Here is a 25,536-nt window from a genome sequence, read left to right on the forward strand (position 1 = left end):
TCCTTTCAGTAGCCCTTGCTTTTGCTCATCTGTACAACTTACACTTTCTCTTAAATTTAATTTATATCAATTTCTGTTTAAAATGACAGAAGCAATACTTACTTTTTTAAAGTTATAGAAATGAACTTGTTCACTATAAAATTTTCAAAAAATAAGAGTGTATGAAAAATGTTCCTTTCTTATTACCCTTTCCTGTAAGGAACACTGTTAAAAATTTAGGTTGTTTACCCTCAGAGATTTATTGTATGCATAGGTAATACTTTAAATATATGAGTACACATATATTGACATATATACTTTAAATATATATGAAAAATATGCATAACATTTAAATGCAAATATAATTTTAAATAAATATATATTTTATAGTTTCTCAAAGGCACTATTTTTTAAAAACGTGACAATACTGAAATTTGCTTTTTCCTGTTAACAGTATGTCATAGACATTTCTCCACATAAGTGCATTTAAATCTACCTAATTTCAGCAAGTGAACAAAACAGTATTTCACTGTACCCAGTAGGTCTGCTATCGATAAGCATTTTGATTATTTTCAAGGTTCTGCTATTACACACTACCCTGCAAAAAACCCCAGCTTCCTTCATATAGCTCTGCAGATTTGTATAGAAACATTTTTTTTGGATAAATTTGTAAAAGTGGAGTTATGAATTCAATTAACTTGAGTAGACCCAGCTAATAATATTTAAAACATTTTGCCAATCAGTAGGAGAAAACATCCCATTTATCTGTAATTTTTATCATTAATAAGGCTTAAGGGCTATATTAAATTGTTTTTTAAATTACCTATTTATCCTTTGCTCATTAATTTTTTTCTATATATGTTGCAAATATTTTCTCCTGGTGTATCAGTTTTTAAAAAATTGTTCATAATGGTATCACCATACTAAATTCTTATATATACATAGGGCTTTTCTGGACTAACAATTCTATTCCACTGATCTTTGTAGCTGGGCTCCAAATATTTTGTATAGTTCTATACATAAAACAATTTTAAACACCAATTACCACCAAATATACTTATTCCTAAATTATACATATGGACCTCTGAAAAAATGTATTTTATAATTATAAAATATACAAAAGTAAATTTGTTTGAAAAGCTGAAATTAAAAAATAAGAACTTTTATATCTTCCTCTACAATGTAGATGTGCAATCTAGGTGTGCACACCCCACTTTGTATAAAAAAACTCACAGATTTATTAACCAGTCCTATGACAGTACTGTATTCTTTTAATCACTGTGGCTTTATAATATGTTTCGTATCTGGATAATACACGTTCTCTTCATTATTTTTCCTGTAATTTTGTCCTTGGTAAACTTCAGTTGTTCTTGGAGATGAATGTGATCATTTGCTCAGAACATCTACACCCCCTCACTGAAAAAGCTTCTATTGAATTATTTTATTCTGAATATTCCTCTTTATCACCTCCCATAGCTACAATGTCTTCTCTTTTCCCCCTGAGGATGTTACTTGCCACTTTGGGGGAAATTCCTTCTACTCCTTGTCTTTTTTCCCTAAGAATTCCTTCTTGTTTGTTTGATGTTAGTTTGTTACTGCTTTTGTCATTGTTATTCTTGGTAAAGAACTTTGTTAAATGGCTGGATGTTCTTGAATGCCCTTTCCTTTATTAGAGAGAGGCTAGACCAAACTAACTGGAAGTTCTGTGTACATGGGCTGGGCTCTTGAGTTTTCTGCCTACACTATTGCTGCATGGTTTGTCTTGGCATAAGCATGACTCTTCTCACTGTCCCTTGTTCCTTCACTTTCACCCAGTGCACCTGCATGGCTCAGAGGTCAGCTTTGTGCTGAGAAGGAAGTTTCAAAGTGTCCCTCTACCCGGAAAGCAGGACCTCTACACTAGACAGCCAGGCATCCACTATGTCTCCATTCATTCCAGCTGACTCCCTCCCAAGATCAGTGTGCACTTAATTTGCAAGTAAATGGTAGGCCAGTGTGCACCTGTTCTTTTCTCTTATCACATCCTATCCTGTTTATCTCTCTCTTTCTGTCTTCTTATAACAGGTGATTACTTAGCTATTTCTCTTGTATTCTTAAATCTTTTTGAACTCTTAGATGGACTTTAAACATTTCTCCTTACTTTTAAGTTTTTCTCAATGTTTTTACTGCCTCAGCACACCTGAAAGGCATGCAAACACCCCCCAAACCGGTGGCTGAGTGGGTCATTCATTCTCAGGAATGTGCTGTGGAAATGGATGTGAGAGGAGAGAGAGAGAAGCAAGTACAGGTTAAAAGGCCTACAGGTGTGTCTGCTCATATGCAGGTCAAGATGGTGTATACACTCAAAGTTCTTTTTCTGTTCTTTCTTCCTCATTTTGAAACCCTCTTATTGGATTTTGTACACACCATTTGTTCCAGAGTCTTCAACTATAATTTTGTTAAAAGAAACTCAATTTTCAAATAAATGATAGACCAGGAGGAAGGGTGCACTATAGTAGGATATTATTATAACATTTCAGATTCTGCCCTGACCATTTTCACCATTGCTTTGTCACAGTCTTTTGTTGAAATTGCATATATTTTGTTCAGGAGGTGAATGAGACAAGCCCTTTGTCTAGAATGAGCTGAAATTGTTTCTCAAGTAGTTCTGGAGGTTATGTTTGAAATGAGGGTTTGGAACTTTGTGTATTTTAATTATCCATGGGCTTTCTGCCCTGCCTTCAGATAATCAAGAACTAGTTAATATAGAGTAAGTGATTCCTCATAGAATGTGAATGTTCAGTTTCTTCTATTTTATAGTAATGGACTAGTATTTCTTGTACACATATTTGATTTTATCTGATTTCCTATGAAAGAGAAAATAGAGGACATGAGTATTAATGGTAAGAAAAACAAGATTTCATTATATGGTGGCCTGGATTAATTCATAATATCACATTGCTTTATTCTTTTCAGACAGGGGTTTACAGTTTGATTTTTTACAAAGTGTTGGCTACTTAACCTTCTTTTTGACATCAGTTTGATTTTTCTTCATGTATACAGAGTATAATGTCTTATATTCAGCCTTCGGGCTTCTCAAGTAAAAAAATATGTGCTCATTGCAACTGCTATGGGTAGCTTGATAGCGTGATCAATATCTTCTTCCATTTTGCTGTTCTCCCAAGATTACTGTGGAACCATGATTATTGAAGGAGAGGAAGCTCCCGTTGCCTACACGTTGGATGATACCAAACCTGATGGCAACTATGCCGCCATAATGGGGTAAGGCACAGTTATGGTGGTGTGAATGCTATTGGATGTTGACAATGTATTCCCACACTATTAATAATGTGGCCCAAACTTTTAAAAATAATTGTTTACCCAATGGCACTGTTCTCCCAATTCAGCAGTAGAAACATTATTTTTAAAAAATAATGTCTTCCAATGAATAAATATTTAGAAAGAAATTAGAATACCAATAACATTTTAAAATTTGCTATATTAATTTTTTGCTTCATATTTAGTGTTGGGGGTTGATATATTTTGGTAAGCTATCATTTGTGAAAACATGATATGAAGACCTGACTTGGGGTGTTTTACTAAGAGGGATTCTTGTGGAGGTTTATGTGAACATCAATGATATTTATGTGGGATGCTGAGATTTTCCAAGTCCCACTAGAGAGGAACCAAGACCACCCCAGTCCTCAGCTTGGTAGGTTCGACTAGCACAGATGGGGAATATCTTGGGAGACAGAACCTGGCCCAGAGAGGTGTCACTTGGAGCAGTTAAAATTAATATGAGCCTTAGAATGTGTATGAGTTTATTTCAGAGAAACTCAAGGGTCAGAGGAAGGAGATCAAAGCCAGTTGTGAAGTTGAAAGCAATCATAGGGCCACACATGGAAGCAGATTCTAGAAAGCTGGGCACTAGGAAGGCAGCATTGGGTAGATAGAACCAAAGGGCACGGGCTGGATGAAATTGGAAAGACTTAGACATGCTTTAGTTGGACATTTGAGACTCAAGGCTCATTCCTGTTAGCCACCAGCCATGTAAGGGGAAGTGGGTCATTCATAGTATTACCCTAGGCAGAAATTATGGCTAGTCATCTATCTTTAGTCCCTTGAATCCCTAAAGGTGGAAGGTGCATTTCTGTGTCAGGAATGTATTCATAAATAGTAAAACATTGAACGTTAAATAACTACAGTTTAATTTGTTTCTTTGGGTTTACTTTTAACTTGTACACTAGGCACATATGTAGCTATAGAAATGAGGCCAAGATGAATTTCCTCCCTTTTTTTCTTGTTTGTATGTTTTAGATTTATCCTTGCCAACAAAGCCAGAAAACTGGCACGTCTTACCAAAGAAGAAAGGTAAGAAAAAAAGTGCCTCTTCTTTCTTTCTTTCTTCCCTCCTTCCCGCCTTCCTTCCTTCCTTCCTTCCTTCCTTCCTTCCTTCCTTCCTTCCTTCCTTCCTTCCTTCCTTCCTTCCTTCCCTCCCTCCCTCCCTCCCTCCCTCCCTCCTTCCTTCCTTCCTTCCTTCCTTCCTTCCTTCCTTCCTTCCTTCCTTCCTTCCTTCCTTCCTTCCTTCCTTCCTTCTTCTTCCCTCCCTCCCTTCCTCCCTCCCTCCCTCCCTCCCTCCCTCCCTCCCTCCCTCCCTCCCTCCCTCCCTCCCTCCTTCCTTCCTTCCTCGCTTCCTTCCTTCCTTCCTTCTTTCCTTCCTTCCTCCCCACTTCCCTCTTTCTCTTCCCTCCCTTCTTTTACTACTTTTTAAAATTTTCTGTCTACTTGACTGCCTTTTAATGTTACTTAACTTTTTAACTTAAATACTGCCTAAAATATGTGTGTTTCCAATGTTACATGTCTGTTGTGTTAATTATAAGGATCTTGTATAAAGGCACAGTGCTTATAACTTAAGAATCATGTATTTAAATGAATATTTATTGAGTTTATTGTACATAAGATACCATGAAAGAAGCTATGGAGAATATATAGTACACATACCACCTAAGCATACAAAAATGGATATAGCCCAGAAGCTAAAATTTTACTTAGGGAGGAGGGCATTTCTAACAAGTTCCTGGATGCTGCTGCTGCTGGGACCACAATGTTTTACATCATTAAAGAAAATATCATGTGAGTTTGTTGATAAAACTGAAGTTCTGAGAGCTTAGGTAACCTGTTCAAGACCTTAGAGTATATAAGAGGCAGAAGCAGAATTTATAACTTTTCTTGCTCCCTTGTCTTTGCATTCTGGCCATTGCTTTGCAGTGGAGTTGGAAGGGGGTGAGTAAGGATCATCTCTGGATTCTCTCAGAATCTCTAGTGCTTAGTAGATTGACTGACACTTAAGAGGAACACAGTGCTTTTTTGAATGAATGAACAAATTACTGTGTGTCCCAAGTGATTCAGGAAATGGCTCACTTTATTTTCTTTATACTGTTTATGACCTCATTGATTTAAGACATTTGAATTAGAACAGAATGCTTCATTTTGAAAAATTAAAATGAAATGTCAAGTGGAAGCAATGGCTCACAGAGTCTTTTTGAATGAGGGGATAGGTGCCTTTTTCACATTTTCTTTTACTTCCTTCATTTTCCCTTTTGTTCCCCACCCCCTCCTCCCATAGGTTGAATAAACTTTGTCAGCTCTATGCAAAAGTTCTGGGATCCCAAGAAGCTTTGCAGGTAAGGCTGCTCCCCAACCCTTTCCTAAGGGACAGAGATCTTGCTTTGTCCTCAAGGGACTAGCAGGGATAGGCTCATCCGTAAAGCCCTAGAGTTTATGTTTTACCTGATACCATATTGGAGGGATCTGCACAGGGCTGATCAACTCATAAGTTGTCCCAAAGAGTATGTATGGTCCCTGGCTGTGCTGGGTGGCAGCTCAGGAACCTTGTAACACTGCTGTGTTTCAGATGGTGCTATGCTTGTCCCTGAGTTCAGAGCTTTTCCAGGAAGAGGGCATTGGGTCACTCTCCTCCCAGCCTTGTCGGGGGGTAAAAGAGGGGAGCTTCTGCTATCCTTAGTGAGATCCTATATCCTAGCAGCCATAATAAGGATGAAAAGAGATTTCTGTTTTTCTGCTCATCTTGCAAAGAGTCCAGAGTCTCATTTATATACATAATTGAGCATATAAGCATTTCCTAACACCCCTCAACTCCCCACGCACTGTCTCATAGGTAAAAGTAAGGTGGTTTATCCCCCTCCTGAACATCCTTTTTTGCCTTGTTTTACCCTTGAACATTGGGGTGCAAGGAAATACACGTTTACTGATTCAAGGTGAGCCCAGTCAGCTGGGTTTCCTAGACACCTTTGGAGGTAGCCTGGGGAAACTGATCATTAAGTTAAACTAGTAGCACTCTGCAGGTAGTCAAAGGAGGAATGCTGTGGGGTAGGGAAGCATTATGGAAAAGCATCTGATGACAGTCAGAGGGTCCAATGCACTCCTAACCAGTAGCCAAAACTGCCTCCCTAATCAATATTTAAAGCAGTGGATAGGTATTATTACATTTGCCAGGCTGCTGGATTTTTTGTTTTGACATGGATTAAATCATTTTTTGAAACTGATTATTAAATCCAGTTATCCATGAAGCATTTGAAAGCAATTGAAACTGATGTACAAATGAGAAGTTAAAATGTGAAAAATAGGAGATCCAAGATGGCAGTGGACAGAGTGAAAGCTACACTGACACTCTCCCAGAACCAATCTGGATTTACAACTAAAACATAAAAAACACATCCTCAAAATCAATGGAAGACGAGCTGGAGAACACCCTCATAACCAAGGAGGAAAAGTAGAGACCGCACAGAGACTGGTAGGAAGTGCAGAGGCACAAGAGGGCTGGCTGGGGTCCCAAAGGCAGCAGCTGAAGGTCCAGAGGGATATCTCAGCAGTAGAGGTTCCCAATGAGGACTCTGGGGCTTAAACTCCAGGCTGGGCTTCCCAGCCAAGAGGACCAGAACCGAGAAAGGTGCCCACAAAACATCTGCCTGTGAAAAACAGCAGGGTTTCTGTCTGCCAGGGAGAGGCAGCTGGAACTGCAGGCACTCTCTTCAAGGGCCAATGCATAAAGTTTCATGTACAGCCACTCACCTTGGGCTCTGGCAGAGGGGGAAGTGGAGTGGAGCTGTGTGGGGAGAGTCTGCGGTTTGGGGCTCTGGAGAAGAGATCAGGTGACGCCCATTTGGACTTCTATCACGGGCGGCCAATTTTTGGCTTTTGCCTGCAGGGGGAAATCAATTGCCCCACCCTGCTGGAAAGCCTCTCTGCGCAGAGGAGTTTCTACAGCCTGAGGCTTGTTAACAGACTAAGAACAACCAGCCGCCCTCCCCTGTGGAGCTTCTACAGCCTGAGGCTCATTAAGAGAATCAGATTAATCAGTATGCAGGCAGAGGAAGACCTCAGGATGCTTTGAGTCTCTGCCTGATCTGCTTTGGGACCCAGGCCTTAGAAAAGCAGACTTTGGTGTGCATCTTGGTCCTGTCCAAATGCACCCAGCACCAGCAGAGGAGACCTCAAGCCTAGGGTTGTTTTTGTCTTTGTTATATATCTTTACTGTTTCAGAGAGAGGAAGGGAGAGGGAGAGAGAGATAGAAACATCAATGATGAGAGAGTCATTGATTGGCCACCTCCTGCACGCCCCCGACTGGGGATGGAGCCTGCAGCCTGGGCATGTGCCCTGACTGGGAATCAAACCACGATCTCCTGGATCCTAGGCCGACGCTCAACCGCTGAGCTACGCCGCCCGGCCAGGCAAGCCTAGGGTTGTTGATAGCTCAAAACAGGGTACTCAGGGCCAGTCACAAACTGCTTCTGACATTGGGATATACCAGAGATCCTCCAAAAAGACGGAGAATCCTAGCAGATCTACCTAATACTTAGAAACAACCCCAAAAAAGTAGCCAAAACAGGTAGACCAAAAAACAAGCCCCAAATGAAGGAACAGGAGAAGTCTATAGAAAAAAAGCTAAATGAAATGGAGATAAGCAATCTCTCAGATATAGAGTTCAGAATACTGATTCTAAGGATGCTCAACAGCATAAAAAAATATGGAAACTATGAAAAATGACCAGTCAGAAATGGAGAATGACATAGCAGAAATAAAGAATACATTGGAAGGAATAAACAGCAGATTAGAGGAAGCTGAGGATCAGATCAGTGAATTAGAAGACAGAGTAGAAAAATCACTCAATCAGAGACCCAAAAACAAAAAAACAATTAAAAACCAGGAGGACAGTCTAAGGGAGCTGTGGGAGAGCATGTAACCTAAATATTTATATCATAGGAGTGCCAAAGGAATCCGAAAGTAAGCAAGGGTTAGAGATTCTGTTTGATGAAATAATGGCAGAAAACTTCCCTAACCCAGTCAAGGAAAAAGTCACAAAAGTTCCGGAGGCACAGAGAGTCCCAAGCAAGAAGAATCCAAAGAGGCCCATGCCCAGACACATCATCATTAAAATGCCAAGAATTCAAGACAGATAATCTTAAAAGAAGCTAGAGAAAAGCAATCTGTTACCTACAAAGGAGCCCCCATAAGGCTGTTGTCTGACTTCTGATCAGAAACTCTACAGGCCAGAAGGGAATGGCATGAAGTATTGAAGGTAATGTAAAACAAGGATCTGAAGCCAAGACTACTCTATCCAGCAAGATTATCATTCAAGATAGTGAAATAAAGAGCTTCCCAGACGAAAAAAAGACTAAAGGATTTTATCACTACAAAACCAGCATTACAGGAAATGTTAAAGGGACTGCTATAATTAGTAGAAACAGAGATAATGAGAAACATAGGCATAAAGAAATAAAATGGCAGTAGATAAGTATCTTTCAATAATAACCTTAAATGTAAATGGATTAAATGCCCCAATAAAAAGATATAAGGTGGTTGAATGGATAAGAAAACATGACCCAAATATATACTGTCTAAAAGAGACTCACCTCAGAACAAAAGACTCACACAGGATGAGAGTGAAGGGATGGAAAAAATTTTTCCGTGCAAATGGAAATGAAAAAAAAGCTAGAGTAGCAATACTCATATTGGACAAAATAGACTTCAAAATGAAGACCATAATGAGGGACAAGAAAGGTCATTACATAATACTACAGGGATCAATCCAACAAGAGGATATAGCCCTGATAAACATATATGCACCCAATATAGGAGCACCTAAATTTATAAAAAAACTTCTGGAGGACTTCAAGGGAGAGATCTACAGCAATACAGTCATACTAGGGGACTTTAACACCCGACTGACTTCACTGGATAGGTCTTCCAGACAAAAAATCAACGAGGAAACAGTGACCCTAAATGACACAGTAGAGCAGATGGATTTAACTGACATTTACAGAACATTCTACCAGAAAGCTACAGAATATACATTCTTCTCAAGTGCACATGGGACACTCTCAAAGATAGACGACATAGTAGATCACAGAACAACTCTCTACAAGTTCAAGAAGGCTGAAATAATACCACGCATCTTCTCAGACCACAGTGGAATGAAATTAGAAGTCAACTACAATAAAAACATTAAAAAACGTTCAAACACATGAAGGCTAAAAAGCATGATTTTAAACAATGAATGGGTTACCAAAGAGATCAAGAAAGAAATTAAAAACTTCCTGGAAACAAATGAAAATGAACACACAACAACTCTAAATCTATGGGACACAATGAAAGCAGCCCTGAGAGGGAAGTTCATAGCACTGCAAGACTACCTCAAAAAACAAGAAAAACTTCTAATAGACTCTCTAACCTTACAACATAAAGACTTAGAAAGAGAACAACAAGAAAAGCCCAGAGTAAGTGGAAAGAAAGAAACAATAAAGATCGGAACAGAAATAAATGACATAGAGACTAAAAAATAATACAAAAGATCAATGAAACCAAGAGCTGGTTCTTTGAAAAGATAAACAAGATTGAAAAACCTTTAGCCAGACTCATCAAGAAACAAAGAGAGAGGACCCAAATAAACAAAATCAGAAATGAAAGCGGTGAAATAACAACTGACCCAACAGAAATACAAAAGATTGTAAGAAAATACTATGAACAACTATATGCACCAAGCTGGACAACCTGGATGAAAATCAGGAAGAGTCAGAAAACCTGAATGGCTGACAAATATGATGAAGTTGAAGCAGTAATCAAAGGGATCCCAGCACACAAAAGCCCTGGCCCTGATGGATTCACAGGGAAGTTTCACCATACATTCAAAGAAGAATTAAGACCTATTCACCTCAAACTATTTCAGAAAATCCAAGACGAAGGAATACTTCTGAACTCTTTTTATGAGGCCAGCATTAGCCTAATTCCAAAACCAGATAAAGACACTACAAAGAAAGAGATTTATAGGCCAATATCCCTAGTGAACATAGATGCTAAAATCCTCAACAACATATTAGCAAATCAGATCCAGCAATGTATTAGAAAGATTATACACCATGACCAAGTGGGAGTGATTCCAGGGGTGCAAGGCTGGTACAATATTTGCAAATCAATAAATATGATACATCACATAAACAAATTGAAAGACAAAAATCACATGATCATATCAATAGATGCAGAAAAAGCATTCAACAAAATTCTGCACCCATTTTTGATGAAAGCTCTCAGCAAAGTGGGAATAGAGGGATCATTCCTTAACATAGTAAAGGCCATATATGACAAACCTACAGCCAACATCATACTCAATGGGCAAAAACTAAAACCATTTCCCCTAAGAACAGGAGCAAGACAGGGATGTCCACTTTCACCACTCTTATTCATCATAGTACTGGAAGTCTTAGCCACAGCAATCAGACAGGAAGAAAACATAAAAGGCATCCTAATTGGAAAAAAGGAAACAAAACTGTCATTATTTGCAGATGACATGATATTGTACATAGAGAACCTAAAGACTCCACCAAAAAACTACTAGATTTAATACATGAATTCAGCAAGGTAGCTGGATCCAAATTAACACCTAGAAATCGATGGCATTTTTAAACACCAATAATGAACTGTCAGAAGGAGAAACTAAAAAAAAAACCACTTACCATTAGAACTAAAAAAATAAGATACTTAAGAATAAACATAACCAAAGATGTAAAAGACTTTTACTTGGAAAACTACAGGACCCTGAAAAAAGAAATAGAAGAAGATATAAACAAATGGAAAAATATACCATGTTCATGCATTGGAAGAATTAACATCATTAAAATGTCAATACTACCCAAAGCAATCTATAAAAGCAATGCATTCCCTATTAAAATATCAATAGCGTATTTCACAGATCTGGAGCAAACACTTCAAAAATTTATAAGGGAACAGAAAACACCCTGAATAGCCACGGCCATCTTGAGAAAGAAGAACAAAGTTGGAGGGATCACAATACCCAATATCAAGTTATACTACAAAACCTCTGTAATCAAAACAGCATTGTTTTGGCACAAGTACAGAGATATAGATCAGTGGATCAGAACAGACAACCCAGAAGCTGACCCACTTCATTACGGTAAATTAATATTTGACAAAGGAGGCAAGAACATACAATGGAGTAAAGACAAACTCTTCAATAAATGGTGTTGGGAAAATTGGACAAGTGCGTGCAGAAAAATGAAATGATTCCACCAACTTACACCATACACAAAAGTAAATTTAAAATGGTTAATTTTCTCCAGGCCCATCCATACTGTCCCAAAGGGTACAATATTCTTCTTCTTTACAGCTGCGTAGTATTCCATGGTGTAAATGTCCCACAGCTTTTTTATCCACTCATCTACTGATGGGCACTTGGGCTGTTTCCAGATCTTAGCTATTGTGAACTGTGCTGCTATGAACATCAGGGTGCATAAGTTCTTTGTGATTGGTGCTTGGGGTTTCTTAGGCTATATTCCTAGAAGTGGGATCACTGGGTCAAATGGCAGGTCAATTTTTAATCTTTTGAGGAAACTCCATACTGCTTTCCATAGTGGCTGCACCAGTCTGCATTCCCACCAGCAGTGTACTAGGGTTCCCCTTTCTCCACACCCTCACCAGCACTTGTAGTTTGGTGACTTGTTGATGGCAGCCGTTTTGACAAGTGTGAAGTGGTACCTCATTGTGGTTTTAATTTGCATCTCTCTGATGATTAGTGACGTTGAGCATTTTTTTCATATGTCTCTTAGCCATTTGTATGTCCTCTTTGGAGAAGTGTCTATTTAGATCGTTTGCCCATTTTTAAATTGAATTGTTTGTCTTCTTTTTGTTAAGTTATATAAGTTCCTTATATATTTTGGATATTAACCTTTTATCTGATGTGTCATTGGTAAATATGTTCTCGCATACAGTGGGCTCCCTTTTCGTTTTGTTGATGGTTTCTTTTGCTGTGCAGAAGCTTTTTATTTTGATGCAGTCCCATTTGTTTATTTTCTCCTTATTTTCTCTTGCCCTAGGAGATGTATCAGCAAACATATTGCTGTGAGAGATGTCTGAGATATTACTGCCTATGTTTTCCTCTAGGAATTTTATGGTTTCATGTCTTACATTTAAGTCTTTTATCCATTTTGGATTTACTTTTGTGTATGCTATAAGTTGATGGTCTAGTTTCATTTTTTTGCCTGTATCTGTCCAATTTTCCCAACACCATTTATTGAAAAGACTGTCTTTACTCCATTGTATGTTCTTGCCTCCTTTTAAAATATTAATTGACCATGATGGCATGAGTCAATTTCTGGGTTCTCTTTTCTATTCCACTGATCTGTATGTCTGTTCTTGTGCCAATATCAGGCTGTTTTGATTATAGTGGCTTTGTAGTATAACTTGATATTGAGTATTGTGATCCCTCCAACTTTGTTCTTCTTTCTCAGGATTTCCATGGCTATTCGGGACTTTTTTTTTCTTTTTAAATTTTAAAGTTCTCAAAGTAGATTTTATTTATACATTTCTTCAAATGATTGTGGAATTTTAGAAAATCCCTCCCAAATTTGACAATTTATGGACAGTGGTAGGAACCAGGGTTCTTTGAAGAAAGAAAATACAAATAAATTGGTCTTTCTAAAACAAAAATATGATTTGTAAGAGAAACAACACTGTACAATATACTGGTAAGTTTTAAGATTTCTGAGACCGTAAGGAATGGGGCCAAAATAAGTCACGCTCAAAAAGAAATGGTTGACACAAGAAATGTGCTACAATTAAAATGCATGAAAGGAAGCCTGCTCAGCTAAATGAAGTAGACAAACATCAGAAGTCAAAGGTCATTCGCCAGAGTGGCAGCAGGCTCGAAAACTGCACTGCAAATTCTGGCATTCGCTGCCACTATCAGCAATGATGACAGTTAATGTTGTCACAGTAGTAAAAGTATTCATCGTTTAGAGAAGGACATGTTGAAACCAAATCCTTCAGGACAGCACTAGTTACCATAAGACAACTAGAGAGATTAAGGTCCTCCAATTAAGGCAGGCCTCCTCCCAGAGTCAAAACCCTGAGACCATGATCTGTGATCTGGTAGCACCCGGACAGACTGAGAAACAGAAGTGCACGTTCATTCTCTCCATCAGCTTTTTCCCTCCCAGGGTGTAAGTCTTGTTCCCTAAGCAATCTAGTCTCTAATGCTTTTCCACACAATGCAGAAGACTCTGGGAGAGCTGACATAGTTCTTAGAGCTGTTCCTGTACAACAAAATGAATGACCACAATATGCGAAGCCTGGAGAAGCACAATGCTACTGCCGACAGACACTAGTCCTTAGTCCAACAATGTCCTTACTGTAACAGCCAAAGGAGGAACTACTCAAGTTAGATGCTGTTTCCATTACACAAAGACTATCCACATTTCTATGTCTCCATTCTACAGCATCTTCAATATCGGCCAGATCTTCAGCATCTAACATCCACACATAAAGAGAAGTGAAATTCTCAGAAGAAACAGGTTTAATCCAGAGGTGTTCATTATCTATTTCTTCTCCAATGGCCTTGTTAGTTAAATCTGGCAAACAAGCATATTGATTGGTGGACTGCATGGTAATGTCTTTATTTTTCCATGTAGTCGAAGTAATTTTGCCTGTAGTTTTCAAAAGGCCACTCTGATGAGATGTCATATACCATTTGGCAAGTTTAAATATAAGCATCAACTCTAGGCTCAAAGTTAGTGTGAATAAAGTAGCAAAACCAAATATATATATAATAAAAACCATTTTGCATCTGTTAAAAATTACTGTTTGTTTTCTATTTAAAAATGCTGTTCAACAGGTTTCACCCTAGTAGATACTCCAACTTTTTTGAAGTTACATTCTGAGACACTCTCAGGCTGACACAGTTTGTAATTGAAATTATTCCAACTGTGAGGTAGTTGTTTGTTGAACCTCAGTTGGAGAGGAAAGCAATTGTTCTCAAATTTCCAAAAAAGTTCATTTTTAATGTGGAAAAGTTTCTTTTTCTATGAAGAATGTGATTAGTTGCTGCTGATAAAAATGAGCTGGTCCTCTTCTTGTTTGCTCTTGGCATAGAGAGGGGCACTTGCTTTTAGTCTTGCTTTGTTGTCTATTGTGCAGAAGGACACAAGTTCTGGGAGCAAGGGAAGGTGAAAGATGAAGTCCACACTTCCTTGTGATTGGCAGGAAACAGTCAAAGAAGGGTGCTCATGTATTTGTCACCCTCAGATGCAGAGAGGGAAGAGGGCTGGCCATGAAGCGTGGAAATAACATTAGAGGCCTGGAACAACTTACACCCCTCAGTCAAGGCCTAGTGCTTTGTAAATAGGATGCATTAAAAATGACTACCCAAAGTTCTATATGTGATTGCAATTTTTTATTTCTAGAATTTTTCATTTTATTATTTAAAAATTTTTAAATTTTTTTCAATTACAGTCTGCATTCAACATTACTTTGTATTTGTCTCAGGTGCACAACACAGTGGCCAGACAACCATATACTTCACAAAGTGCTCTACCTGACACCCAACTGGCATCATACATAGCTATTACAATATTATTGACCATACTAAAAATTTTTTAAACAAAATATTTTATCAAAATTTGTTTTTAAAGTAACATTTTTCCCTTAAAACTTGCCATGTTGATTTTATTTTTTCAAAATCATGTTTAATAATAATGTGTATGTGTATATTTAGTTATTTTAATGAAGAGCATGAGCTTTGTAAAATGTCATCTAATGTGTTGCCTGTTCATGGCAAAAACATATTTTTTTAAACCAACAGTTGTTTACAAGTACCACCTGCATCCCATGAAAAACATTAATTTGTCTGTCTAACTTCCTTCAACAAAACTCAATTCCACCAAAATATGAATCCAATCATCCTTTTTCCTTGACAGACATGTTTTTCTGTTTTTTCCTACTCAAACCATTGCAGAAGCAAAAATCCTTTTTTAAACTTGTCTTAAAACCATTAGGCACTAACACTTGTTAATGACTAAGACCAGTTTAAAAATAGAACTAAACAATTGCAGCTTATGAGCAGTACCTGTGACGTGAATGAACCAACCGAGAAAACTTTCTGAAGTCAAAATTTCTTATTTTATTACCAAGGATATTTGCCTGCCCAAAGACATATCTCTAAAAGCATCAAGATAATACAGCTCTACTTCAGACATATAATGGTTCTTCAATATGAAACCTACTGGACCATGTTTGATTTATTCTGGAGTCGTTTCCTTTGAGTTTTCTTTGAGATTTTGTCTCTCTGCCTTGCAGCCAGTGCACTATGAAGAGAAGAACTGGTGTGAGGATCAGTACTCAGGAGGCTGCTACACAACCTACTTTCCCCCAGGGATCATGACTCAATATGGAAGGTAGAGTAAAAACTTGCTAATTTTAATCCAATTTCTAAACAGGTTCATGTAGCTCTTCTGTTTCTTATGAATGTTTAAAAATATCCACAATTTTGTTTGATTAAAACAGGGTGTGAGTAAATGTAAATGACTGATCAATCTGTCCATGAAAACCAGTCAAAGAAATATTAAAACCTATACCTGTCAGAAGATACATAATGACTTTGGTTTGCACTTTCCTCATCTTCCTGAAGATGGCAAATATCATCTATGAGAACATTCTGGGGCCCAAGGACCTAATTAGCTACTGAATCAATAAGTTAATCTTGGGATATGGTGAATGTAGAATATGTCAACAGCGATGGTTTCATTCAGCATTTATTAGCTCAGTAACAACCATTTGCCAAGCCTTGTGCTGAAAACTTTGATATCAAGAAAAGCCCCCTCTGCTGTTGGGGTCTGGGGTGGGAATGGGGAGAGAAGAGAAAAGAACACCAAATATTGCTCTAATGTTATGGGAATGACTCTAATTATATGGTAAGTACTCAAATAGAGGGACATACAAATGCCATGGGTACCCAGGGAAGGATAGGCCAGCCTTACCTAGAGAAATCACAAAAGGCTTCATAATACCCATATCATTTGAGGATTGTAGAAGACAGAGAAAAGGCTATTGGGAAATGTACTCTAGATGGATGGAACTGTATGAGCAAATGCTTGAAATTCTGCAAGTTCATGGAATGTCTGGGGGGAAATTCTGCATGGCTGGGCTCTAGGTGATCTTGAGGATGAACTGGAGAATCAGAAATGTAGATAAGATCTTTTACCTCATATAACACATTCGGGAATGCAAAACTTAGTTTTTCAACAAAGAAAAGCCAATCAGAGTATGACTTTTGTTTTTGGTTTGTGATGTGGTTAGATTTCTGACCTGCGGCAAGTTTCATGCTCAATCCCATAAGGTGTGTGGGGCAATGGAGTATGGGGAGAAAAAGGACAATTACCTGCACTGGTCTGACCTCGACCACATGAGAGAATTAAGATAAACTCTGTCTTTTTAGGCATCAGTGGTGACATGGGAATACCACTTTTCATCTTTATTCCTTCCCAGGAGCACGTATCAGGCTTCATATCATTAGCTTTAATTCCCAGTATAGAAACTAAGGCACAGCATATCTTAGTGACATAACTCCCAGCCTAAGCAAGGACTACCTGCCCACAGGGCTTCCCTTGATCCTTCAAGTTCATGACTTTTGGGATGCTGCAACAAGTTTTATTTTCGTGGCCTTGGAAGTACACGAAAATGTTCTGCTTTCAGAAGAAAGACGTAGTACACATTTAGTACAGAATAAACACATATTTCTTCAAGAATTTTACTTCTGCACAGACTGAAAAAGTGATTGCAGTGATTAAACAGAAAAACAAATGAGGAAATTTTTTACTCCAGCAAGCCATGAGAAATATACATGGAAATATCCCTTTTGTGAATGTACACTGTCTGTTCACTCACCTGCAAAAGAAGGGGCAGGGGTTTTCCTTCTCTAGGTGTTGGTTTAAAAAAAAAAAAAAGTATCTTTATTGTTGAAGGTAATACAGATGTCCCCTTTTTTTCCCCCTTGACCCCTCTACCCTGCCCCCCCAGGCCTTCACCACACTATTGTCTGTGTCCATGGGTCATGCATATATACATGTAAGTTCTTTGGTTAATCTCTTCCAACCCACCCACCCCCGCCTTCCCTCTGAGATTTGTCAGTCTGTTCCATGCTTCTATGTCTCTGGATCTATTTTGTTCATCAGTTTATTTTGTTCCTTAGATTCCACATATGAGGAGGATCATGTGATACTTGTCTTTCTCTGACTACCTTATTTTGCTTAGCATAGTACTCTCCAGGTCCCTCCTTCCATGCTGTCTCAAAGGGTAAGAGGTCCTTCTTTTTTATAGCTGCATAGTATTCCTTGGTGTAAATGTACCACAGCTGTTTTATCCACTCATCTACTGATGGGCACTTGGGTTGTTTCCAGATCTTAGCTACTGTAAATTGCGCTGCTATGAACATAGGGGTGCATATATTCTTTCTGATTGGTGTTTTGGGTCCCATAGGATATATTCCTAGAAGTGAAATCACTGGGTCAAATGTCAGTTCGATATTTAATTTTTTGAGGGAACTCCATACTGTTTTTCATAGTGACTGAACCAGTCTGCATTCACACCAGCAGTTTACTAGAATTCCCTTTTCTCCACATAACTTGTAGAGACTTGTTTTGTACCCTATCATGTGGTCTATCTTTGAGAATGATCCATGTGTACTTGAGAAGAATGTATATTCTGCAGCTTTGAGGTGAAATGCTCTATAAATACCAGTTAAATCCATCTGATCTAGTGTGTCATTTAGAGTCAGTGTTTCCTTGTTGATTTTTTATCTGGAAGACCTACCCAGTGAAGTCAGTGGGGTTTTAAAGTCCCCTACTATGATTATATTGCTGTTGATCTCTCCCTTAAGTCCTCCAGAAGTTGTATTTATATATATATATATTTAGGTGCTCCTATATTGGGTGCATATATGTTACACCCTCTTATTGGATTGATACCTTTAGTATTATGTAGTGACTTTTCTTGTCTCTCATTATGGACTTCATTTTGAAGTCTATTTTTCAAATATGAATATTGCTAGCTTAGCTTTTCTTTCATTTCCATTTGCATAGAAATTTTTTTTTCCATTCCTTCACTCTCATCCTGTGTCTTTTGTTCTGAGGTGGGCCTCTTGTACACAGCATATATTTGAGTCATGTTTTCTTATTCATTCAGCTACCCTATGACTTTTGATTGGAGTATTTATTCCATTTACATTTAAGGTTATTATTGATAGGTACTTATTTATTGCTGTTTTAATTCTTTATGCCTATATTTGTCTCTCTCTCTATTTCTACTACTTATTACAGCAGTCCCTTTAACTTTCTTGTAATCTTGTAATGCTGTTTTGGTGGTGATAAACTTCTTCTTTAGCCCTTTTTTTTTTTTTTTTTTTGTCTGGGAAACTCTTTATTTCACCATCTATGTTGAATGATAGCCTTGCTGGATAGCGTATTCTTGGTTTCAGAGCCTTCCTTTTCATTACCTTGAATACTTCATGCAATTCCGTTCTGGCCTGTAGACTTTCTGATGAGAAATCAGCTGACAGCCTTATGGGAGCTCCTTTGTAGGTAAATAATTGCTTTTCTTTTGCTGCCTTTAAGATCCTTGGTCTTGAATTTTTGTCATTTTAATTATTATGTGTCTAAGCATGGACCTTTTTGTATTCGTCTTGCTTGGGACTCTCTGTGCTTGCTGAACTTGTGTGACTTTTTCCTTGACTAGGTTAGGGAAATTGTCTGCCATTATTTCTTCAAACAGGGTCTCTATCCCTTGTTCACTTTCTTCACCTTCTGGTACTCCTATGATGGGAATATTGTCATGGTTCATGTTGTCCCACAGCTTCCTTAAGCTGTCCCCTTGTTTTTTAATAATTTGTTTTTGGTTCTCTGATGGAGTGCTTTTTTCTACTGTCTTCTAACTCACTGATCTGATCCTCAGTTTCCTCTAATCTGCTGTTTATTCTTTCCAATGTATTTTTTATTTCTGCTATGTCGTTCTTTGTTTCCTTCATAGTTTCCATAACTTTTCTCATGCTGTTGAGCATCCTTACAATCTGAGTTCTATATCTGATAGATTGAATCTCAGCACTTCATTTAGCTCTTCTTCTGGAGAATTTTTTCGTTCTTTCATTTGCGGCTTGATTTTCTGTCTCCCCATTTTGTCTGCCTGTTTTGGTTTGTTTCTATGCATTAGGTAGATCTGCTAGGACTTCCAGACTTTTTAGATGGTCTCTGGTGTGGGTCAATGTCAGATGCTGTTTATGACTGATCTGGAGTACCCTGTTTGAAGCTTTCAGGGATCCACAGGTTGTGGTTCCCTCTGCTGAGGCTGGGTACATTTGGAAGGGACCCAGCTGTGCACCAAGGCCCACTGTTTTTAGCCCTGGGTCCAGAAGCAGATCAGGCAAAGACTCAAAGCATCCAGAGATCCACCTTTGGGTGAAGGTAGTCTCTATGTGGTCTCTACTTTTCGTCCTTGGTTATGAGGGTTGTCTCCAGCTAGTCTTCAGTTGATTATACAGGATGGTTTTTCTATATTTTAGTTGTAATTCCAGTTTGGTCCTGGTAGAGCATTAATTGGCTTCCAATTAATCTGCCACCATCTTGGAATCTAGTATTGGATTTTTTTAACCTAAAGGGAAGAAGGTTTCCACACAACTGCAGAAAAAATATCTCTTTGGTGTTTTGAAATCAATTTTTATTTTTTACATATTTGCATTCCTACTGTTTGCACAATTAATTCTCTAAGCCTTTATTCTCTCTTCTAATATTTAATTCTATGATATGGCCTGGCCTCCCAGAGGTTTCCAATTTTGAATTAGTTCCCTGTGTTTGAAAACAGTGAACATGTAGTGAAAGCAGCATTGTTTAAATCAGGGGTGAGGAACATCATTTAGTCTGACCCTGCAAAGGCAACTGCAGGTGGGACTCAAAATTCAATAAATCTAGGAGCTTTTTATATAGCTAATTTTTAAGTTAATTATTTTGTATGGCCTACGAATGATGTTATAAATATTCAAATGGCCCTTGGCAGAAAAAGATTCTACACCTCTGGTTTAAATGAAGGGAGAAAATTACCTTCTCTTGCAGGGAACCCTTCCTGAATACCCTTAAGTACTTCAGTCCATGCTGGCTATGTATCACTCCAGATTATTCTATGTATTGTCATCAGTATTTTAATATTCTATAATATCTTCTATTTCTACTCCCTTTTTTCTTTATGGCTGTAAGAAGGGCCAAGGAAGGAAAACCCAATTCAAGACAGCCCATTTGGTTTTCTGATAAAAAGGCCTGGTAGTATATGGTGTGTTACAGTGTGCACAATGTATGAGTGCATGTTTGTTGGCTCTGGACATCTACATCCCTTACTTCATGTAATGGAAACCTGTGATAGGATCAATAATGACATGTTGATGGTGTTTTTCTTATGGTATTTTTGTCAGAGTAACAACAAACTGTCCCTCTTAGAAGCCAAGTGCTGTGACACTTCTATCCCTTTGTGTAGCACATGGGCACTCTTTGTTAACCAGTGATGATATCACACTAGGCTAAATATAGGGGACAAAAACAGAGACCTTGATATCTGGTAGGCCTATTTCAAATCCTAGCTCTGCTACTTGCTAACAGTGTGGCTCTTGGCAAGTTGCTACACATTTCTCCAATATTCAGTTTACTCATGTGTAAAATAAGATAATGATAATAATAGTTATGTCATAGAGTTGATTGGAATGATTAAAGAAATAATTCAATAGAAAGAAGGAGTATAACCAAGTGGTTAAGACTGTGTACTCTAGAATCAAATACCACCTCTGTTACTTACTAGCTGTGACCTAGATCAAATTACTTTGTCTTTGTTGCTGGTTAGGTTATTCAGGAAGCAGACTATGAAACAAAGATTAGCATACAGGATATGTGCTAGGGACAGCCTTTGGTATCAGAACCTGAGAGAGAGGAAGGAAATAGGAGTTGGCAGAGGGAGAAGTTGGGCTGTAATACAGTTCCAATGAAGGCCTCAGCTGTCTCCACAGGGAGCTCTGGAGCTAGGGATAGCCCTTAAGAGTTGTTTCAAGAGTCTTTCTAGCCCCATGATGATCAGTTATTGAGTGCAACTGCTGTTGGGTGGAGGCATGACCTTGAATGAGGCAGTTTTCTTCAGCTGAAGCAATCTCCAAAGAGGACTTCAATCAGAATGGCATCTTCTGGCAATACTTCCAGCTGTAAAAATAAGCCCTTCATTCCTGATAGGGGGTATGGGCAGTACATCACAATGTCCACTACATTCTCTTTGCCTCTATATTCTCATCTGCAAAATGAGGATAATAATAGTACCAACCTCATCGGGTTGTGATGAAGATTAATGCACTTAGAAGAGTGCTGGGTATCCAACAAATGTTAACCTTTGTAATTTAAAGCAATAAAACTCAACACTGGTAGAGGTAAGTGCTCATGAATGGTTGTTTTGGACTCACATATTTGTTACATGTTACTGATGGAAAAGGTCTTAGAAATCATTGGAGTGTGTCCTTGAAGAGATGGGGAAGTCAGAGCTCAGTGAGAGAAAGTGATTTCCCAAGTTCATTAGCAAAATAGCCAGGTAGGAAACTGGGTCATGTGTCAGCTAATAAAGAGTTAGTGAGCCATAGAAAGAGCTATGTATGGCTTCATGTAAGTGAAGCAAATACATGCTCTATTGATATCAATCCCTTTACTTGTATGCTCTTGGTGCAAGAGCGACACTTGACTGTGACAAGAATCATGCAAAAGCTAGAGGAACCTGTGAACATTTTGCCAAAATTCACAATGTACTCCCGATGTTTAGAATCTGAGGAAACCAACCAACCTTGTTCATTGTGGGAAGGTTCTCTGGTTCTCTGATACTGACCACTTTTACCTCTTTGTTTTAATCTCAAGGGTTCTACGCCAGCCGGTTGGCAGGATTTATTTCGCAGGCACGGAGACTGCTACACACTGGAGTGGCTACATGGAGGGGGCTGTGGAGGCTGGGGAGAGAGCAGCCCGAGAGGTAGGGCCTGAGGTCATGGGCTGTGGGGAAGAAGGCAACTTCATCAGCCTGAAAGCAGATGAAAGTTGTCTGAGATCCTGGAGGCCAACTTGCTAATAAATTCCATCTGAGGACACATGAAACACACTTTGAACAGCAGTCTCAGTTGAAGTGAACACTTTAACCTAAAAGTAACAATGAAAATATCTATAATGTCACCCAAGATAAAAAGAGTCCATAGGACAAAGATCACTATGATTCTCTTTGAGAAATAACCTAGGTCTAATATTATAGAAACCAAGATGTTTCTATTAAGACTTAGAATTCATTAATATATTTCTTGACAATTCCTGTGATCTCATCCGTATTAAGTCATGTTCACAAATACAATTTGTGGTAAGCCTAATGATTGGAGCCTCTTATGCCATCAGTGAAAGACTTTTTGGAGCTTTTTAAAGGTTCAGTGGACTATGTTGGCTGTTACCCTGGTGCTTCTGGTGGATATCTTGAGGTTCAGTCCTTTATTTAAAGAGCAGATTAGGAGAAAGATGGTGTTATTTTTGTCATTCATCAGGATATTCTTTCTGTTCAGATCCTGCATGCTATGAGGAAGATTCCAGAGGATGAAATCTGGCAGTCTGAACCAGAGTCTGTGGTAAGTTATATTTTATTTCATGAATTGAAATCTCTGTCTTCTAAAAACAAGTATTTGCATGAAGAATACACTTGTATATATTCACATACTTTTCCCTAAGTGTTTCAACCAGTGAATGTTTAATGACATGGACTAGGGCAAAAGTAAGAGATTTAGAACTTTGATAAATTTGTAGCTGCCACGTTCATTACAGATTATTAAGAAAAATATTTTTTTGGTTTGAGAGTTCTAGACATATTAAGAACTGAACATATACCTATTGAATAAATCTCTAACTTGGAGATTCTCGACAGGGATTAGGAAATGAAAGGAAGATATGACAGCATTCCCTGTCCAGGGGCAAAGGGATGGAATGAAATGGAGAAGATTTAGATTAAAAATGCTTTTCAAATATATGCACTATTATTTTCCGAATAATACCCCAGGAAGTCTTCCTGATTGGAAAGAAAGACACATATAAGAAAGAGTGAAATGTGTTGTAGAGGACAAGGGTCAAAAGGGTCAAATTTATTCCTCTATTAAGTATAAAATAAAAAAGAATAGCCCTGACAGTCCAAATTATTCTCTTAGTGACTGTCACAGATGGGATTGAGGGCCAAGTGGACCATAGATTTATTCAATTCAACAAATATTTATTGTTTACCTACTCTGCACCAGCTGTTGTGATAAGGCTACAGCAGTGCTTTCACAGAGTTCAAAATGTGGTTTAGAGAACAGATGATAACCAGAAAGTACAAGCATGATGAAGAAGACATGCTGAGAATATTAAAAGAGGCATCATCTTAGCCTGTGGGCACAGGAGGGGCCTCTGAGGATGTGAGATATAAACTGAGACTTAAAGGATGTATCAGAATTAGTTAAGGAAAGGCCCAGTGGGGAATGGAGATGAGTGTTATTACCAGAGGGAATGTTATGTTTAATGGTCTAGAGCAGGGGTGGGGAACCTGCCAAGGCCTCACCAAAGAGAAGTAGTTCCAGCCATCACATTAGGGGTGAGTTAATTAAATGTTTGACCAAATATAGCAGGCTAATTTTTAAGTTGATAATTTTGTATGGCCTGTGAATGATGTTATAAATATCCAAGTGGCCCTTGGCAGAAAAAGGGTTCTCCACCGCTGGTCTAGAGGTTGTTAAGAGTGGGTCATGTTCAGAGAACTGGAGGAAATGCAGACTTTCTGGAGTGATGTCCACAAACCTTGTACTGATACCAATGTTCTCTGAACCCAGGATGTTCCTGTGCAGCCTATTACCACGACTTTCTTAGAGAGAAATTTGCCCTCCGTGCCAGGTCTGCTGAGGCTGATTGGATTTACTACCATCTTTTCAGCAACTGCTCTTGGTTTCCTGGCCCACAAAAGGGGCTTACTTGTGCGGCTCTAAAGAGAAGGCATCTTTAACCATACCTTCTTCTTACTTTATTTGGTATGTGGGTTTAGGGAAGGAGTTGTAATAAAGTTTCATGAAGACATACAGAGTCTAGTGTGAGGTGGGGAGCAAGATAAGTCAGACTACTGACCATAGGAAACAGTATCTTTCTCCATTTGGTCCCTGTTTATTGTCTCCTGTTTGGCCTAGCACTCTGTCTTGCCCATTTCCAAATTTATTGCCCACAGAAACTTCACAGTAGTTAAGCAGTCCTGTTTAAGGTCCTTGCTGTCCCACAACACACCTTGCCCATGCACAAAAAACTAGCTTTTCCCCACCTCTGTGGCTTTGTGCTTCTCTTTCTTCTTACCTGTAACATCCCTATCTTTCAAGTTCTCAGCATTTGTTCTTAGAGTCCTGTATTGTTATAGCTGGTAGACCTTAGAGACCATCTAGTCCTCATCTTCTGTTTTAGAATTGAACCAACTAAAGCTGAGAGAGGTGGAACATAATTGTCCAAGGTCTGAAGCAAGACCTTGATATTTTGGAGAATAGAACACAAGATCATTGCTTTTTCCACCTCCTGGGATGTACGCTCTAATAACTCTCCTCTACTCTCTGTTATAGTTGCTGATGGTGCCCCCTTGTATGGGTTTACTTTGTACTAAGTTGTTATGCACTACTACTACACTACTCCTACTATTGTTATACAATAAAGTTGATTCACCAGATATCTGCTGTTTTTTTCTTTTCAGATAATGACTTTTAAGGTTTTGACAGTTTAAATCACAATACAATATTAGGCATATAGCTGTGGCTTTAAAGTAGTTAGTCCAAATTTTCTTGAAGCACAGATGATGCATGCGTTTTGATTGTGTGATCTATCATGGGTACTGTATGTGTGAGCACTTGGTAAATGATTTATAATGATATGATATAGATGCTAAAAACAGAGCTCCTTGCTTTCAACCCACAAATAACTGTCAAAATAATTAACATATTAATAAGCAAGATGCTTTAACTATTAAGATAATTATAATATTTCATTTGACCTTTCATATTATTTATCAGTGCAAAGCTTTTACTAAGTACACTTATTAATTTAAAACTACAGTTTCATGGTCCAGTAAATTCTATTTTAACTACTCTTTAAATGATATCATTTCAAAGGATTCATACCTCT

General features: G+C 38.3%; 1 protein-coding gene across 1 annotated transcript in view; it reads left to right on the top strand.

The window, feature by feature from the left end:
* Positions 1-24,397, top strand: part of MAOB (monoamine oxidase B) — a 129,679-nt gene extending 105,282 nt beyond the window's left edge. The window contains exons 9-15 of the mRNA XM_016218509.2: positions 3,144-3,240; positions 4,276-4,329; positions 5,585-5,642; positions 15,623-15,720; positions 22,243-22,354; positions 22,926-22,988; positions 24,216-24,397. Of these exons, the coding sequence (XP_016073995.2) occupies positions 3,144-3,240; positions 4,276-4,329; positions 5,585-5,642; positions 15,623-15,720; positions 22,243-22,354; positions 22,926-22,988; positions 24,216-24,368 (635 nt within the window). The 3' untranslated portion in view covers positions 24,369-24,397. The remainder of the gene's footprint in view (positions 1-3,143; positions 3,241-4,275; positions 4,330-5,584; positions 5,643-15,622; positions 15,721-22,242; positions 22,355-22,925; positions 22,989-24,215) is intronic.
* Positions 24,398-25,536: the final 1,139 nt, after the last annotated feature.

The sequence above is a fragment of the Miniopterus natalensis genome, chromosome X (genome assembly GCF_054644295.1).
Source record: "Miniopterus natalensis isolate mMinNat1 chromosome X, mMinNat1.hap1, whole genome shotgun sequence".
Taxonomy (NCBI): domain Eukaryota; kingdom Metazoa; phylum Chordata; class Mammalia; order Chiroptera; family Miniopteridae; genus Miniopterus; species Miniopterus natalensis.